Here is an 18171-nt window from a genome sequence, read left to right as displayed (position 1 = left end):
ATAGGTTTAGGGTGAGAGGGGAAAAGATATTAAAGAGACCTAACGGGCAACTTTTTCACGCAGAGGGTGGTACATGTATGGAATGAACTGCTAGAAGATGTGGTAGAGGCTGGTACAATTGCAACATTTAAGAGGCATCTGGATGGGTATATGAATAGGAAGGGTTTGGAGGGATATGGGCCAGGTGCTTCAAGTGGGACTAGATTGGGTTGGGATATCTGGTCGGCATGGACAGGTTGGACTGAAGGGTCTGTTTCCATGCTGTACATCTCTACGACTCTATGACCAGATGGAATAGAGCACCTGTTAAAACATGCTTTAATTGAGATGGCGTTGGGAGGATACAAACAAAAAAATTAAATTCACAGAAACGTGCTCTTAGTTTTCCAGCCGGGGAAACTGAAGTTAGCCATTTGTTAGTGATGATCCACATGAAAACTTTCCAGATGGATATTCAAGTATGACAGAGTTCATCTAAACTTATAAACAAAATATTGTTCATTGGACTGGGAAGCTAATAAAAAAGAGAAATTAAAAAGTATGCGCACTAGTGGATAGGTACAGAGGTGTATTTGCCTAATCTTCTGAAGGAAATTTTCTACCTTGGGCAATGAGAAAATAAAATCCTGTTGAACACGGTGGATAACCATCTCTTGAAGTCATGGTAATGCAGTGAAAAGGTTGCTGAGTAACTTTGCTAGGGTGAAGGAAATGTTGGAAAGAAGAGATTTCCAAAACAGAATGAGTTAAAGAATTCACCAATTTGTCAGACTGTTTTTCCAAAGAGAAACAATTGGCCTAGAATTTTATGAGAGAGACATCTTGTGATATGATGAAAAGATGGAATATTAAGATGAGACCATGGAATAGTCACTGAGACCTACAGCACAGAAAGAGTCTCTTTAGTTCATTGAGTCTGCATCAGTGAAAAATAACCATCTAATTCTTCTAATTCCATTTTACAATAGTTGGCCCATAGCTTTGCATGCCTTGGCATTGCAAGTGCTCAGGAAAATACTTAAATGTTCTAACAGTTGCTGCCTCAACCACCATTCTAGTTAAGCAACTTGAGAAAACAATTCAAAATTGCAATGCACAGCTAGCATTTAATGTTTAATATTTCATTGTGTTATGGAACAGGGAAAACATTTTTCTTTGATTTCTTTACAATATTTGTACATGTGAAAAAATGATTTGATCTTTCAAGAACAGGGAATATGATATCTGTGAATGAGTATTTGTACTGTAAAATGCAACAAAATGCAGACTATTTTCTTCTTTGATTAATTTTGGATAGCCTATTATCAAACATTTGAGTGTAGGGAAAAGGATAAGAATCTGTTAAATATCTGGTTAATCACAAATTGTTAAACATGTTGAATGTTAAGAAGAAATGGGTAGTGGTTATTCATTGTCTAAGTACTTTTAGGGAGCACCTGTAACACTGGATGTGGGACAAGAGGGCAAGACTGAAAGTCAACAACTTCTCTCCACAAAGGTTGTGCACCTTAATTTCAATTTATCTCCAATTGGCTTAGAATCTATCAACATACATAATTGGCAGAGTTGCCTCATTTGGAAGAGTATAATTTGAAATGCTCATAAAGCAGAATTCTCTGCTGGATCATCACAACTAGTCAGGATAGATTCCACTGTTTGCAGGTTACAGGTCTTGGCCTCACAGAGGAGATCAAACAGATCAGGTCAACGACAAACACATTATATTAGTTCTGCAAAGCTATTATGAAAACAGCCTTGCTGTTATTTTGCTATTTCTTAGCTGCACTGAAAGGATGGAAAGCCTGCACAAATAAACAGCTGAAACTAATTTTACCTGAAACTAAGTAAATGTATCAAAAAGATGATAAATCCCACTTACTTGCTCAGCTGCAAGTCCAAATATTTCATATTGATTGTAGACTTAGTGACTTCATAATTTTCATCATCTCCCTAGGTGTAACAGAAGAATAAAGCATAAAAGTTAAAACCTCAATTCCTTTAAGGGTGGGGGTCAGAGTGTGGAAACTTATTTTCAGTTTTATTTCCCTTTTCTATTCTCCTGTAACTATCTGCAGTTGAAGTGTTTAGTCAGCAACAAACTGCTGGGACCCATCAACAAGATATGCAAAAAGCCCAGAAGAGCAGTCACCTTTCCCTCCACAAAAAGCTCATTACTCCCTGCCCCCAGTCGTATAGTGGACTTGTATTTAGTTTACCATTCAAATTCAAACCTGCAAATTGGAAATTAGACAGTATGACTGCATACAATTAGCAAGAGGTCACAAGACAACAGATAGGTCAGAGACTAGGGTAAAATTTATATCAACACATTTAAAAAAAATTACATTCATCAATACATGTCCTTCTTTACAGGCACAGCACAATGGCTCAGTGGTTAGCACTGCTGTCTCTTAGCGCCAGGGACCCGGGTTTGATTCCAGCCATGGACAAATGTGTGGAGTTTGCATGTACTCCTTGTGTCTGCATGGGTTTCCTCCCACAGTTCAAAGACGTGCAGGTCAGGTGAATTGGTCATGCTAAATTGCCCTTAGTGTTAGGTGCATTAGTAAGAGGGAAATGGGTCTGGTTAGGTTACTCTTCGGAGGGTTGGTGTGGACTGGTTGGGCCGAAGGGCCTGTTTCCACACTGTAGGGAATCTAACCTAATCTAATCTAAACCCTCAAACTCTACACAAGGTGAATGGAAACAGTCAAGTCTTTCTAATACATCTTACCCAGATAGAATCCCCCAGATCACCTTTCATTGATCTGTTTAAGTCCCAGCTGAAAATGTGGCGTTCCGATGTCTCATCCACTTCCCATTTATTCAGACTCGAATTCGTCAGTGTGTAGAAACACTCGTTTTCCACATCCCACAATACGGAACTCAGCTGTTACAGAAAAGAAAATCCAACAGTACACTAGATCCACAATTCTTACCAACGCAAACAGCAACAATTTATAGTAGTCACATTTTGACTTGTAATAGCAAAAAAAAAACGTTTCTTCCCTAGGTAATAAATTTAAATATTAATTTATTAAATACCCAAAGAGTAAAAACAACAGATCAGTCAGTTGTACATGGATCCAAACTACCTTTAAGTCTTACCACAACATCAGCAGCTGGTGTCAAAATGCCAAAGAGTGATGAGACTCTGCGCCCAAGTCCCGATAGCATTCCCTGTCCCTGCTGCACAGGGCGGAAGCTCACTTTGCCTGAACCATCTGGTGTTAATCGTAGCAATTGGTTCTTCTGGGAAGCGAGAATAAATCCACCACCCTAAAAAGAAACCTACAATGTTTAGCCTAAAAGTGGTTAGCTTCTGACCATTTAACAGACTTAGCACAAAGCCAAATGAGGATCAAGGAATCAATTAAAAGAAAAAAGCTCCATCAAATCTTCAAATGCCAAAGTACAGTCCAAATTCACCTGTTTAATTTTGAGTTGTAGGTGATATTTACTTCAGGTGGTCACAATGTGTCTTTCTAACCAGAATTATAATAATTTGATTGACAAAGTCGGCTTCTCCATATTCTGCAGGAGGTCAACAGACTGAAATCTTTTAACCAAAGCAATTTGTGGATAGACAGCAAAACGGGAGCCCAGTATTCCAAGACATTTCACATATGGTGCTGCACGATATTGTTTTCAGTTTTGACAACTCAAAAATACAGAATACATAACATCCATTGTTTCCTCAGTCAGGATTGGAATGCCTGCTGAAGTGCTGCGTGCCCTTGACCAAAGGTAGCACGGGTATAGGTTACAGACCCTCACAGTTCATTCACTTATTCCACAGATCTCCTATCATGGGACTCACCGAAACTGCTGTCAGACACTTCCAGTCATTGCCAAAGTCCAGAGCGATTTCTGTGCAGGATTCCTCATGGGTCATATTGGGCCAGTAACATATCACCCCTTGTCTGGAAGCTGCCATCACTGACACAGACTAGAAAAAGTGATAGCATTTTAAGAGATCAGTTGGACAAACTTTCTCTGAAGTGCTACTAATGCAATTATGTTCTTTCAAAAGATGGAGATCAAATCTGTACACAATACTCCAAATGTGATCTTTTCAATAACCTATACAAACTGTCGCAAAACATCTATTTTTATGGTCCACTCTTTCATAATAAACATCATCACATGTGCCATCCAATCTTGCAGTACCTGCAAGCTAACTTGGTAATCATATACCAGGACACCCTGATCCTGCTGTACCTTCAGTTCTGCAATCTCTCCCTATTTAAATAATCTGCCACTTCGCTTTGCTTACTGCCAAGATGAACAAGTTCATATTATGCCATTATTCTATTCTCAATTTTCAGCAAACTGATGGAAGATGTGATTAAGTGTGTGGAAAATCAGCACTTAATCACAAGTGCTCACTAACGCTTTGAATTTTGTCAGGGTGTCTTGTTTTAGATAAAGGAGTAAAATTCTAGAGAGTAAGTGAGAGTGACTGCCATAGACATCAAAATAGCATATGACCAAGTGCAACATCAAAGAACCCTATCAAAATTCTCACCCGTTTGATGAATTACCTGGAAGAAAGAAAGATAATTATGGTTGATAGTCAATCCACTCAGCCTAAGGATATCACTGAGAGTTCCACAGGATGGTGTTCTTGGCCCAACCATTTTCAGCTGCTTCATCAATGACTTTCCTACCACCACAAGGTCAGACATGGGGATACTTGCTGATGACCAACAATGTTCAACACCATTTGTGACTCCTCAGATACCAGAGACATTAATGTCTTCATGGAGTAAGGTCTGGACAATACCCAGGCTTGAGCTGACAAGTGGCATGTATTATTCACAGACACAGAATTATTACCTTGCAGGAGATTATTCAGCCCATCATGTCCACACCACCTCTGCAAATGAGCACCATTACCTACTGCCAATCTCCTGGTTTTGTCCCAAATGGGTTCTAAGCAAGTAATCAATCATCCAATGCCCTCTTGACTGCCTCAATTCAACCTGTCTCCATCACATTTCCAGGCAGTATACTGCATTCTTTAACTACTTGCTACAAGTACTTTTTCACAGCACTTTATGCCTACGCCTTCATTTGAGGACAGCGTCTCCATATGTATTCTACCCAGCCGACTCATGATTTTGAAAATCTCCATTAAAATCTCCTCTCAGCTTTCTTTGCTCGATACATTTGCACCAAATAAATGCCAAGCAATGACCATATCCAACAAAAAAGAATGTAACCACCCTCCCTTGACAATCAATTGTGTTTTCACCACTGAATCACCCACTATCAACACCCTAGGATTACTACTGACCAGAAACTGAACTGGACTAGCCATATAAATACACTGGTTACAAGATCAGACCAGAGGTTGAAATTCCAGTGTACCCCTGAATCGTCAAAGCCTGTCTGTTTATGAAACATGACAAGAGGAACGTGAATACTCGTCACGTGTGGATGAATGCAGCCTCAACAACAATGAAGAAACTTGATATTCAACGACAAAGCAGCCAATTAGATTGTATCATATCTAACACAATTCTACCACAGGCACAGATAGCCTGTAGTGCACACCAGCTAAAAGATGCATTGCAACACTCACCGAGCTCCTTACAAAGCAGTTTCCAAACCTGTGACCTCTACCACTTAGGGCAAGGGCAGCAGGTACTTTGGAACAGATACAAGTTCCCCTCCAAGTCTCACATCATCACTCACTGTAACTGGGTCGAAATCCTGTAATCCCCAAGGATTACAGCAGTTCAAGATGGCAGCTCACTCTCACATCCTGTCAATGGGCAATAAATGCTGGCACAATCAGCAATACCAGTCTGCGAATGAATAAAGATTCACTTCACTTAAAGCTGTGTTTTTCAGGAAAAACAAACACTGTTTTATGTGGGGATTTGCAGTACATATTATGCTTTAATAGCAGATGTATGCAATGTCAAAAAGTAATTTCAAAGTAAACTCAGTTCTGGTCTCTAATTTTAACTGCCCAATGACTGAGTCTGTTTTAGTTGTCTTCAATATTTGAAATATTTTTCACAACATTTTTAAAAAGCATTGGTCAAATGCAGATTTTTATAAAATAAGACATACTGGCCTGACATTTATCCATGGATTGAACATAATGTCAGCCAGCTTTTCAATCAGCACCAGTTCCTTGAGATAAACAGCCCTGTAATAGCAGCTTTCATGTTAAGGCAAATAGTAAGGATGTCTCAAAGGGAAAGCTGGATAAGATCATGAGGCAGAAAGGGATAGTAGAATATCTTGACGAGTTTTAAAAAAAAATTAATTCATGGGACATGGACATCACTGGCTGTGCCATCCCTAATTGTGCACAGAGGGCAGTCAAAGGTCAACCACATTGCTATGGGTCTGGAGTCAAATGTAGGTCAGACCAGGGAAGTATGGCAGGCTTCCTTCCTGAAAGGATATTATCGAACTAGTTTGGTTTTTCTCCAACAATCAACAATGGATTCATGGTCAGCCTTAGACTCAATTCCACATTTTTATTGGTTTTGGTGTACATTTTGTGAAGCCCCATCAGGATTACACTATAAGCATCAAAACAGATTATGTGCATGAGTCCTAAAGTAACAAGACCAGTAAACCATGAGATGTAGGAGCAAAAGTAATGAACTTGCTCTACCTCCAATGATATTGTGGCTGATCAGACAATCCTGAACTCTGCTTTCCTGCCTTTTCCCTATAACCCTTGCTTCTCCTACTGATAAAAATGTCATCTCAGCTTCGATCATACTTAATCTAACCTCTACTGCAGTAAACAATTCCACAGATTCACAACCCTCAAAGAAATGCCTCCTCTTGTGTCTTAAATAGATGACCCTGCTACTCAGATTAAGCCCTCAAATCCTACACTTTCCCATAAGAGGGAAATAACCTATGCACAATCTATCCTGTTATATAGATATTTTTATTGGGAATTTAACATTTTGACAAATTTACAAAAATAAGCAGAATTTTCAAGCACAAACATTAATATAAAAATAGATCTTAAATATATAATCATCAAAATTCAACTAATCCACAATCATCCAGAGTGTATAGTTGAGTCGCTTACATCCTTCAAATAAGAGAAAATGTTCTCTAATACACTCATAACAGTATGATTAAAAGGAAGCTATTTCCAAACAATAAGAACAAAAAAAAAATTAAACATGTTTGAATGGAGATCTTCCCCCTTGTTCTCAGGGAGCCTTACTACCTTTCCAACGTTCCACCATATCCTCTCCCAAACAGTGTCCCACCCTCGACCCGGGCGCTCCTTAATAGGATTTAGATATAATACCGAGCTAGAGTTAACAGTGAGCGCCGCACCCCCACCCCTCCCCACCCATACCTGAGTATATCTGATAGCATCAATGCCACGTACAAACATACATAACTATAAAATTACAACTCCAACAGATTACAGTTAAGTATAATAACATAGCAAGGAAGACAACCCCGCTCCCAGAGGCAAAAGTAAAGTAGAATAAAGTATCCATTTCTCCCCACGGAGTGTGGGAGAGGCAAGCCAACATAAATTGTCTCTTACGATTTATTTAACCGAGTCTAAAAGTTTCTTGGCCTCTTCCGATGATCTAAAATTATACTCGGATCCTTCGTGGGTAAAGCATAGCGTTGCTGGGTAGCGTAAGGTGTATTGAATATCTAAGTCCCTTAAACATTTCTTCACCTCATCAAACGCCTTCCTTCTTCGTGCCAAAGCCGGGGAGAAGTCCTGAAATAACATAATCTTGGATCCTTCATGAATCATAGCTTTAGGATCCTTTCCAAGCTTTCTGGAGGCATCCAGGAGTATCTGCCTCTCCCTATAACTCTGCAGCCGGAACAGGACCGGGCGCGGGCGCTGGTTTGGGCCAGATCCGCGTGCTGCGACCCGGTAGGCCCACTCCACCCTTACCCGGTCAGTTTCAGCCCCCAGGTTTAAAAGCTGGGGCAGCCATCGCTCCAGAAATGCTACTAACTGTCCCTTCCCTTCTTGCTCTTGAAGGCCCAGCAACCGAATATTCTTTCTCCGATTTCTGTTGTCATATCATCGATGTAAATTTCAAAGGCCCTGACTGTCTGCTCCAGAGCTCGCACCTGTTCTGCAGCTGTTTGAGCTGCAGCCTCGGAGGTCGTGGCCTTTAGTTCCGCCCCCTCCACTCGGCCCTGCAGCTCCTCCATGGTTTGATTCTGTTTCTGCAGCTTTTCTTCGAATGCATTCCATCTCTGTCTGGATTCTGCGATGAAATTGACGAGTGTCGATTCCAATCTGGCAATCATCTCTACAAGGCCTGTTTTTACATCAGCTGCAGCCGGAGGAGAGGAAGGTGGGGGAGGGGTCTTTGTTTTCTGAGAGCTGCGGGGTCCCTTTGATTTACTCATTATCCACTCAGTATTAGACTGTTTAAATATAATATTCAGCAGCTAATTAAGATTAAAGAAATTTTTTGGGTGGTTTGGCAAGTGTGGTGGGGGCAGGAAACCCACTTTACCCAGGTTTTGGGAAGGGCTCTGTAGACTCAGACTTGCTGAGTCGCCGCCATCTTGGATCTCCCACAATCTATCCTGTTAAGCCACCCAAAAGTTATAGATTCCAATAAAATCTCTTTGCTTCTGAACTCCAACAAGTACAAACCCAAAGTACTCAACTTCTCCCCAATAAAATCTCTTCATACCCCAAATCAAACCAATGAACCTTCTCTTGACTGCCTTCAATGCCAATGTATTTCAGTAGATAACAGCTCTAAAACTGTTCACAGCATTCCAGCTGTGGTCTGACTAGTGCTCCATTCCCTTGGAAATAAAGTCCAATCGCCCATTTGCGTCCCTGGATGTTGCCAAGGTTGGAAGATCAGAGCTACACAGGGAGATGCTGAACAGGCCGAGGCTGTTTTCCCTGGAGCGTCAGAGGCTGAGGGGTGACCTTATAGAAGTCTATAAAATTATGAGGGGCGTGGATAGGATAAATAGACAAAGTCTTTTCCCTGGTGTCAGGGAGTCCAGAACTAGAGGGTTTAGGGCGAGAGGGGAAAAGATATAAAAGAGACCTAAGGGGCAACTATTTCACGCAGAGGGTGGTACATGTATGGAATAAGCTACCATAGGATGTGGTGGAGGCTGATACAATTGCAACATTTAAGAAGCTTTGGATGGGTATATGAATAGGAAGGATTTGGAGGGACATAGGCCAGGCGCTGGCAAGTGGACTAGATTGGGTTGGGATATCTGGTTGGCATGGACGGGTTGGACCGAAGGGTCAGTTTCCATGCTGTACATCTCTATGACTCTAAGACATGGTGACTTCACTTAATTTTAATTAGGCATTTCAAATGTTCTGTAATTACATCTTTTATGATGAACCTTGCATTTATCCAATGACTCATGAAACCAGCTTTTTGTAAAGGTTGTTACATTGGCAGATTGCCAATCCTTTGGGACTCGTCCAGAATCTAAGGATTTTTGGAAGATTACAACCAATGCATTCACTCACACTATGGCTACTTCCTTGAAAATCAGACAACGTATCCCATCATGGCCAAGGAACTTACTGGCCTTTGTGATGTTAACTAAACAGTTCATCCAAAATCTTTGAGGAGAAGGTGAGGTCTGTAGATGCTGGAGATAAGAGCTGAAAATGTGTTGCTGAAAAAGCGCAACAGGTCAGGCAGCATCCAGGGAACAGGAGATTCGACGTTTCGGGCATAAGTCCTTCTTCAGGAATGCAGATAATTGCGAGGTGCTGCATTTTGGGAAAGCAAATCTTAGCAGGACTTACACACCTAATGGTAGGGTCCTAGGGAGTGTTGCCGAACAATGAAACTTTGGAGTGCAGGTTCAGAGCTCCTTGAAATGGAGTCGCAGGTAGATAGGATAGTGAAGGTGGTGTTTGGTATGCTTTCCTTTATTGGTCAGAGTATTGAGTACAGGAGTTGGGAGGTCATGTTGCGGCTGTACAGGACATTGGTTAGGCCACTGTTGGAATATTGAGTGCAATTCTGGTCTCCTTCCAATAGGAAGGAGACTTTGTCTATTTATCCTATCCATGCCCCTCATAATTTTATAGACTTCTATAAGGTCACCCCTCAGCCTCTGACGCTCCAGGGAAAACCGCCTCAGCCTGTTCAGCATCTCCCTGCGTAGCTCTGATCTTCCAACCCTGGCAACATCCTTGTGAATCTTTTCTGCGCTTTTTCAGCGACACATTTTCAGTTCATTCAAAATCGTCATTCTTAGCACACATTGGTCCTCACCTGCAATGAACTGTACTCATCTGGATGAGATAAAGCGACCAGGTCTGCAACATATGGGAGATCACAAGGTGGCAACTGGAATTCTTTACATACAGAAAACTGGGGACAGCAGAGAGAAAAAAGACAATTATTTAAAATAAAGCCTCCAGAAACATACTGAATGAAACCCGTAGAGTACAATTTTTGTTTGTATTAAATTTTTCGAAAGCTGCAAAGCACTAGATCCAGGTATAAATGTGAAGATTTTCAGTCATAATTTAAATTCATAATTCCCTTTATCCCAAATTCTCCAAATCGTATCATCATGTTTCCTTCCTATTTCCTCTAACATCTTAATTGAAGTAAGTGGGAACAGCTGATAATCCACAAAGAGGAGGGGGCATCCATTTGCACGGGTGCACGTGCATCCATATGGCCCACATGGGTGTGTTTGTGGTGGCTCCTAGTTAGGAAGCCTGTCTTCAAGAAGATGCTTGCCTCATCCCGGTCTTTTCTTCTGGTAACATTGAAATGGATGTTGCTTCCTGTCACTTTCATTGTGCTTAACTGAACTAGACAGTGTTTACTAAGCATTAACATTTTATTAAATAGATTACTTTCATGAGTTTTGCGAGGATTTGTAGCTCAGCTTGAGGCTCTGTATGTAGGTTTGCTCGCTGAACTTGCAAGTTCATTTTCAGATGTTTTGTCACCAAAATAGGTAACAGCATCAGTGAGCCTCCAGTGAAGCACTGGTGTTAGTTACCCATTTTCAATTGTGTTTGGATTTCCTTGGATTGGCCATGTCTGTTCCTGTGGTGATGTCATTTCCTGTTCTTTTTCTCAGAGTGGTAAATGGGGTCCAAGTCGATGTGTTTGTTGATAGAGTTCTGGCAGGAATGCCAGTCTTAAGAATTCTCATGCGTGTCTCTGTTTGGCTGGTCCTAGGATAGCTGTGTTGTTCCAGTTGAAGTGGTGTCCTTCCTCATCTGTATGCAAGGATACAGTGAGAGTGGGTCATGCCTTTTTGTGGCTAGTTGATGTTCATGTATCCTGGTGGCTAGTTTTCTGTCTGTTTGTCCAATGTTCATTACAGTTCTTGCAAGGTATTTTGGAAATGACATTAGTTTTGCTTGTTGTCTGTATGGGGTCTTTCAAGCTCATTAGCTGCTGCTTTAGTGTGTTGGTGGGTTTGTGGGCTACCATGATGCCAAGAGGTCGTAGTAGTCTGATAGTCATTTCCGAGCGGATCACTCACATCAATGTTTCTCTGGAGGCTCACTGATGATGTTACCTAATATGGTGACAAAATGGCTGAAAATGAACCTTCCAGCACAGCAAGCAAACTTACATACAGATTGTTTTAAGGCAAGGGTAGCATACAGGGGTCAGGGGACAAACTTTTATTTAGATTTACAAGCTTAAATGTAATCCCCATTGATTAAATTGCTGTCACTGATCTGCCTGCTGATATGAATTCCACCAGCGCAGGATCAAATCCTTCACCCTACAAATGAACATAGGAGCAGAGGAACAGGAATAGGCCATTCAGCCCCTCAAGCCTGAATTCAGCATCAGGCATTAGATTGACAAACACCTTATGAACGGTTAACAGCATCCAGAGTGAGAGGTGATAGAAGTTATTTCAATATTTGTTGAGTGCTTTCCCTTGAATTACAACACATTGGTCTTTCACCATCTAGCCAAATTAATTAGCATAGGACAGTTTGATATTCAAAGGAAAGCTTAAGATGACAAATAAACTCATGGACAATGCATGGCTGCAAATAGGATTGATACAACATTATGGCTGGGTCTGCAGTTACCAACAGCTCTTTCAAATGCATCTGAGGTCTACATGGAAGACAAATTTTAAAAAGTTAAGTCAATTACAAAAAGGGATCCATTAGTGAAAGGATGGGGCACAGAGAGGACTCATGAGGACGTTGTCAGGACTGCAGTAGTGCTGCTATGAGGCAAGACTGGATTGGATGGGATTGTTCTGCCTGGAACAGAGGGGGCTGAGAGGAGATTTGATCGAAATGGACAAAATTGTGATGGGCCTGAATACAGTGAAAAGGGCTATTTATCTTAGCAGAAAGGTTAGGGACTAAGAGGTATTGATTTAAAGAGACTGGTGGGAAGATATTTAAGGAAATATGTTTTAAGCCCAATAGGATAGTAGAGACAGTCAAATCATTTAAAAATGGTGAATGGATATACATCTGAAGTCTTGTAACCTACAAGCTACAAACTAAATGTGAAAGAATAACATTTGGCTGTGGGGCTCAATTTTCAGCCAATACAAACACAATGGCCATCTTCTGTTACCTCTATGATTGTAAGAAACTTGTATTTACACATCTTCAGGATCGCCTCAAACATTTACAATCAGTGAAGCAAATCTGAAGTGTAGTCACTGTCCTAAGGAAGGATATATGACAGCCAGATTGTGCACAGAAAACTTCCACAAACAACATAGTGAAAGTATCAGTTCGTCTGCTCTTTACTGAAGAATACACACTGGCATGTACACCAGGGATTTGTTTTTCCACGAAGTGCAGAGAGATCATTTATATCTCCTTGAGTGAGCAGACTAAAATAAAGGTTTAACGTTTCATCTGAAAGACAGAACTTCTATTAGTGCCGCATTAATGGGTCAAGTTGATTTTGTACTCAAAACATGGTCAGACACTTGAACTGATAATCTTTTAGCAATAGTCAGCAATGTGTTGAAACACGAAATGAGTGCCTATTACCTTTGAAATGGGCATCTGACCAATCTTCCAGACAATCAGCTTTTCACCACAAACCAGCCAGGCCCATCCATTTTCACTTATTTTAACACTTAAAGGATCATCTGCTAAAATAAGGTGGAGTAAATAAGAACATTTCTTGGCACAATCTCACACCTGTTGTAATACATCTACTACAATAATCAGAGCAGCATCTTGCTCCCAAAACTGATTACTTTTTTTTCCAGCTACATTGAAAAAATCAATTTAGCGGAGGTAACCTTGAGGAAGATTTCACAGTGTATATTTTGGACAGTTGACTAGTATAATGTGTTATGGATCCAACCAATGATCCAGCTATTTTGGATCTGGTAATGTGTGAGGAGGAGAAAGGTTAATAAATGATATCAGAATAAAAGATCTCTGAAGAAACAGTTACCTCAGCATGATGTGGAGATGCCAGTGTTGGACTGAAGTGGACAAAGTTAAAAACTGCACAATATCAGGTTGTATCCAACAGGTTTATTTGGAAGTGCTAGCTTTCGGGGTGCTGCTCCTTCACCAGGCAACTACTGGGTGTCTTATGATCCTGCTCCACTAGTTACCTGATGAAGGAGTAGTGCTCCGAAAGCTAGATTAGACTCCCTACAGTGTGGAAACAGGCCCTTCGGCCCAACAAGACCCTGTGAAGAGCAACCCACCCATTCCCCTGCATTTACTCCTGACTAATGCAGCTAATACTACAGGCAATTTAGCATGGCCAATTCACCTGACCTGCATATCTTTGGACTGTGGGAAGAAACCAGAGCACCCGGAGGAAACCCACGCAGACACGGGGAGAATGTGCAAACTTCACACAGGTGGAGATTGAACCCAGATCCCAGGCGCTGTGAGGCAGCAGTGCTAACCACTGAGCCACCGTGCCACCCTTCCAAATAAACCTGGTGTTATGCAATTTTTAACTTCCACCACAAAATGGCAGAATTAAGCATTCAGTTTGGGAGTGAGAAACTTGGGTTAGAAACAACCAACAGATTAAACAACAGCTCCTTCCCTTTCTGTTATTAGGCTTATGAGTGAACCACTCATATTAAAGTTGATTTTTCTCTGTAGCTGTAACACTATATTCTACATTCTGTTCTATTACCCTTGTAGAAGGTATGACTTGTCTGGATAATATGCAAAACAATAGCTTTCACTGTATTTCAGTACATGTAACAATAATAAATCAAATCAAATTCCTGTACTTAAATATAGATAATCACAACACAACAAGGGCCAGGTTAGCTAGAACGGACTGGGAAATGTACATAGCAAAAAAGAGGATTGATGAATAGTAACAGATATTAAAGAAAATAGTTCATGGCTCAGAACAAAGCTATATCCCAGTGAGGAAGACAACTTGAGGAAGGGGATAATCCAAATGTTTAACCAAAAACAGCATGACAATCCCAGTGATATTATTACTGGAAACTCAGATTCCATACTCAAGCCTGGCTTTATAGAGCATATTTTAAATTGTTTTGGTTTTATTAAGTGCTCTCTCACTGAAACATTAATACATAATGTGGTAGATTTCCCTTCAACAATAAAACAGAATATTTACAGAAGTAGTGGAAATAGAATGAAAACTATGTACTTATAGCAATTTCAAAAACAGTTTAAACATTTAGTAAAATTATGAGGCACTCCTACATCAAAGGAAAGATATACCTGGAGGGTTGGCACTGGAGCCAGTCCAGAGAAAGTTTACCAGGTTGATCCCTGTATGGAGGGACTGCCTTATGAGTCAAGTATATTGGGTCTTTACTGAAATAATTTAGAAGAATGAGAGGCAACCTTAGTGATACAAGATTCTAAGGGTACATAGAACAACAAAGCGCAGAACAGGCCCTTCGGCCCTCAATGTTGCACCGACTGATCTCAGCTTGATCCCCCTATACTATCCCAAAATCATTCATGGACTTATCTAAGGATTGTTTAAATCTCCCTAATGTGGCTGAGTTGACTACATTAGCAGGTAAGGCAATCCCTGTGTAAAGAAACAGGGTACTTGACAGGGTAGCAGGAAGAAGGTTGTTGTTTCTCTTTGTGGGAGAGTCTTAGACCAGATTACAGAGGAGGAAATGCTGCATGTTTAGAAATTGTTAAAGGTGGATAAATCCCCAGGATCTGATCAGGTGTACTCTAGAACTCTGTGGGAAGCTAGAGATGTGATTGCTAGGCCTCGTGCTGAGATATTTGTATCATCAATAGTCACAGGTGAGGTGCCGGAAGACTGGAGGTTGGCAAAGACGGGCGGTAAAGACAAGCCAGAAAGCTACAGACCGGTGAGCCTGACCTCAGTGGTGGGTAAGTTGTTGGAGGGAATCCTGAGGGACAGGATTTGCACGTATTTGGAAAGGCAAGGACTGAATAGGGAGATTCAACATGGCTTTGTGCATGGGAAATCATGTCTCACAAACGAGTTTTTTGAAGAAGTAACAAAGAAGATTGATGAGGGCAGAGCAGTAGATATGATCTATATGGACTTCAGTAAGGTGTTCGACAAGGTTTCCCATGGGAGACTGATTAGCAAGGTTAGACCTCATGGAATACAGGGAGAAGTAGCCATTTGGATACAGACTGGCCCAAAGGTAGAAGACAGAAGGTGATGGTGGAGGGTTGTTTTTCAGACTGGAGGCCTGTGACCAGTGGAGTGCCACAAGGATCGGTGCTAGGCCCTCTACTTTTTATCATTTACATAAATGATTTGGACGCGAGCATAAGAGGTTCAATTAGTAAGTTTGCATATGACACCAAAATTGGAGGCGTAGTGGACAGCGAAGAGGGTTACCTCAGATTACAATAGAATCTAAACCAGATGGGCTAATGGGCTGAGAAGTGGCAGATGGAGTTTAATTCAGATAAATATGAGGTGCTACATTTTGGGAAAGCAAATCTTAGCAGAACTTATGCACTTAATGGTAAGGTCCTAGTGAGTGTTGCTGAACAAAGAGACCTTGGAGTGCAGGTTCATAGCTCCTTGAAAGTGGAGTCACAGGTAGATAGGATAGTGAAGAAGGCGTTTGGTATGCTTTCCTTTATTGGTCAGAGTATTGAGTACAGGAGTTGGGTGGTCATGTTGTGGCTGTACAGGACATTGGTTAGGCCACCGTTGGAATATTGCGTGCAATTCTGGTCTCCTTCCTATTGGAAAGATTTTGTGAAACTTGAAAGGGTTCAGAAAAGATTTACAAGGATGTTGCCAGGGTTGGAGGATTTGAGCTATCGGGAGAGGGTGAACAGGCTGGGACTGTTTTCCTTGGACCGTCGGAGGCTGAGGGGTGACCTTAGAGAGGTTTACAAAATTATGAGGGGCATGGATAGGATAAATGGACAAATTCTTTTCCCTGAGATCGGGGAGTCCAGAAATAGAGGGCATAGGTTTAGGGTGAGAGGGGAAAGATATAATAGAGACCCAAGGAGCAACCTTTACACACAGAGGGTGGTACATGTATGGAATGAGCTGCCAGAGGATGTGGTGGAGGCTGGTACAATTGCAACATGTAAGAGGCATTTGGATAGGTATATGAATAGGAAGGGTTTGGAGGGATATGGGCCGGATGCTGGCAGATAGGACTAGATTGGGTTGGGATATCTGATCAGTGTGGACAGGTTGGACCGAAGGGTCTGTTTCCATGCTGTACATCTCTATGACTCAGAATAAGGTTTTATTCATTTAAGACTGAGTTGAAGAGTAATTTTTTTTTCTCTTAGAAGTAGTGAGTCTGTGGATTTCTTCTACGTTGACAGGCCAATAAGGGGAGAGGCCATTTTGGATTTGGTGCTTGGCAATGAGCCAGGGCAGGTGTTAGATCTTGCGGTGGGAGAGCATTTTGGGGATAGTGACCACAACTGCCTCACATTCTACACAGCTATGGAGAAGGAGAGAAGCAGGCACAATGGGAGGATATTTAATTGGGGAAAAGGAAGCTATGATGCTATCAGATGTAAGTTGGGAAGCATGGACTGGGAGTAATTGCTCTATGGAAAGGGCACTACAGACATATGGAGACTGTTTAAGGAACAGTTGTTGCGGGTGATGGAGAAACGTGTTCCTCTGAGACAGGCAAGAAGGGGTAAGATAAAGGAACCTTGGATGATGAGAGCGGAGGAGCTTCTCATCAAAACAAAGAAGACAGCTTATGTAAGGTGGAGGAAGCAAGGGTCTTGCTCAGCTCTAGAGGATTACAGGCAGGCAAGGAAGGAACTCAAAAATGGTCTGAGGAGAGCCAGGAAGGGGCATGAAAAAGGCTTGGCAGGAAGGATTAGGGAGAATCCAAAGGCATTTTACACGTATGTGAGGAATAAGAGAATGACCAAAGAAAGAGTAGATCCGATCAGGGATAGCATAGGGAACTTGTGTATAGAGTTTGAGGAGGTAGGGGAAGCTCTAAATTTGCTTCTGTCTTTACTGAAGAAAAGGACCTTGTAGTGAATGAAACCATTCAGGAGCAGGTAAGCATGCTAGAATGGATAGAGATTGAGGAAGTTGATGTGTTGAAAATTTTGACAAACATTAAGATTAACAAGTCGCCAGTGCCAGACCAGATTTGTCCTCGGCTGCTTTGCGAAGCGAGAAATGTGATTGCTTCGCCACTTGCGAAGATCTTTGCATCCTCGCTTTCCACCGGAATCGTAACTGAGAGCTGGAGGGAGGCAAATGTAATTCCTCTCTTCAAGAAACGAAATAGGAAATCCCCAGCAATTACAGACCAGTCAGTCTCACGTCTGTCGTCTGCAAGGTGTTAGAAAGGATTCTGAGGGATAGGATTTATGACCATCTGCAAGAGCATGGCTTGATTAAATGCAGTCAGCACTGCATTGAGGGGGACAGGTCATGCCTCACAAACCTTATTGAGTTCTTTGAGGATGTTACTAGACAGGTTGATGAGGGTCGAGCAGTGAATATGGTGTATATGGACTTCAGCAAGGCATTTGATAAGGTTCCCCATGGTAGGCTCGTTCAGAAGGTCAGGAGGTATGGGATAAAGGGAAATTTAGCTGTCTGTGTACAGAATTGGCTGGTCAATAGAAGACAGCGAGTGGTAGTGGAAGGAAAATATTCTGCCTGGACGTCAGTGGTGAGTGGTGGGCCACAGGGCTCTGTTCTTGGGCCTCTACTCTTTGTATTTTTATTAATGACTTGGATGAGGAGATTG

General features: G+C 41.5%; 1 protein-coding gene across 2 annotated transcripts in view; it reads right to left on the bottom strand.

Moving 5' to 3' along the window:
• The window catches only part of nup133 (nucleoporin 133), a 65669-nt gene that overhangs the window by 32111 nt on the left and 15387 nt on the right, over positions 1–18171 (bottom strand). The window contains exons 3-8 of one of the 2 annotated variants that reach the window (XM_060831885.1): positions 12992–13095; positions 10254–10352; positions 3821–3949; positions 3109–3279; positions 2735–2890; positions 1880–1950 (exon numbers count right to left, since the gene is read on the bottom strand). In XM_060831885.1, the coding sequence (XP_060687868.1) occupies positions 1880–1950; positions 2735–2890; positions 3109–3279; positions 3821–3949; positions 10254–10352; positions 12992–13095 (730 nt within the window). The remainder of the gene's footprint in view (positions 1–1879; positions 1951–2734; positions 2891–3108; positions 3280–3820; positions 3950–10253; positions 10353–12991; positions 13096–18171) is intronic. The other variant, XM_060831886.1, reaches the window with a different exon arrangement.

The sequence above is a fragment of the Hemiscyllium ocellatum genome, chromosome 10 (assembly GCF_020745735.1).
Source record: "Hemiscyllium ocellatum isolate sHemOce1 chromosome 10, sHemOce1.pat.X.cur, whole genome shotgun sequence".
Lineage (NCBI taxonomy): Eukaryota > Metazoa > Chordata > Chondrichthyes > Orectolobiformes > Hemiscylliidae > Hemiscyllium > Hemiscyllium ocellatum.
This window is presented reverse-complemented; position numbering and strand designations above follow the sequence as displayed.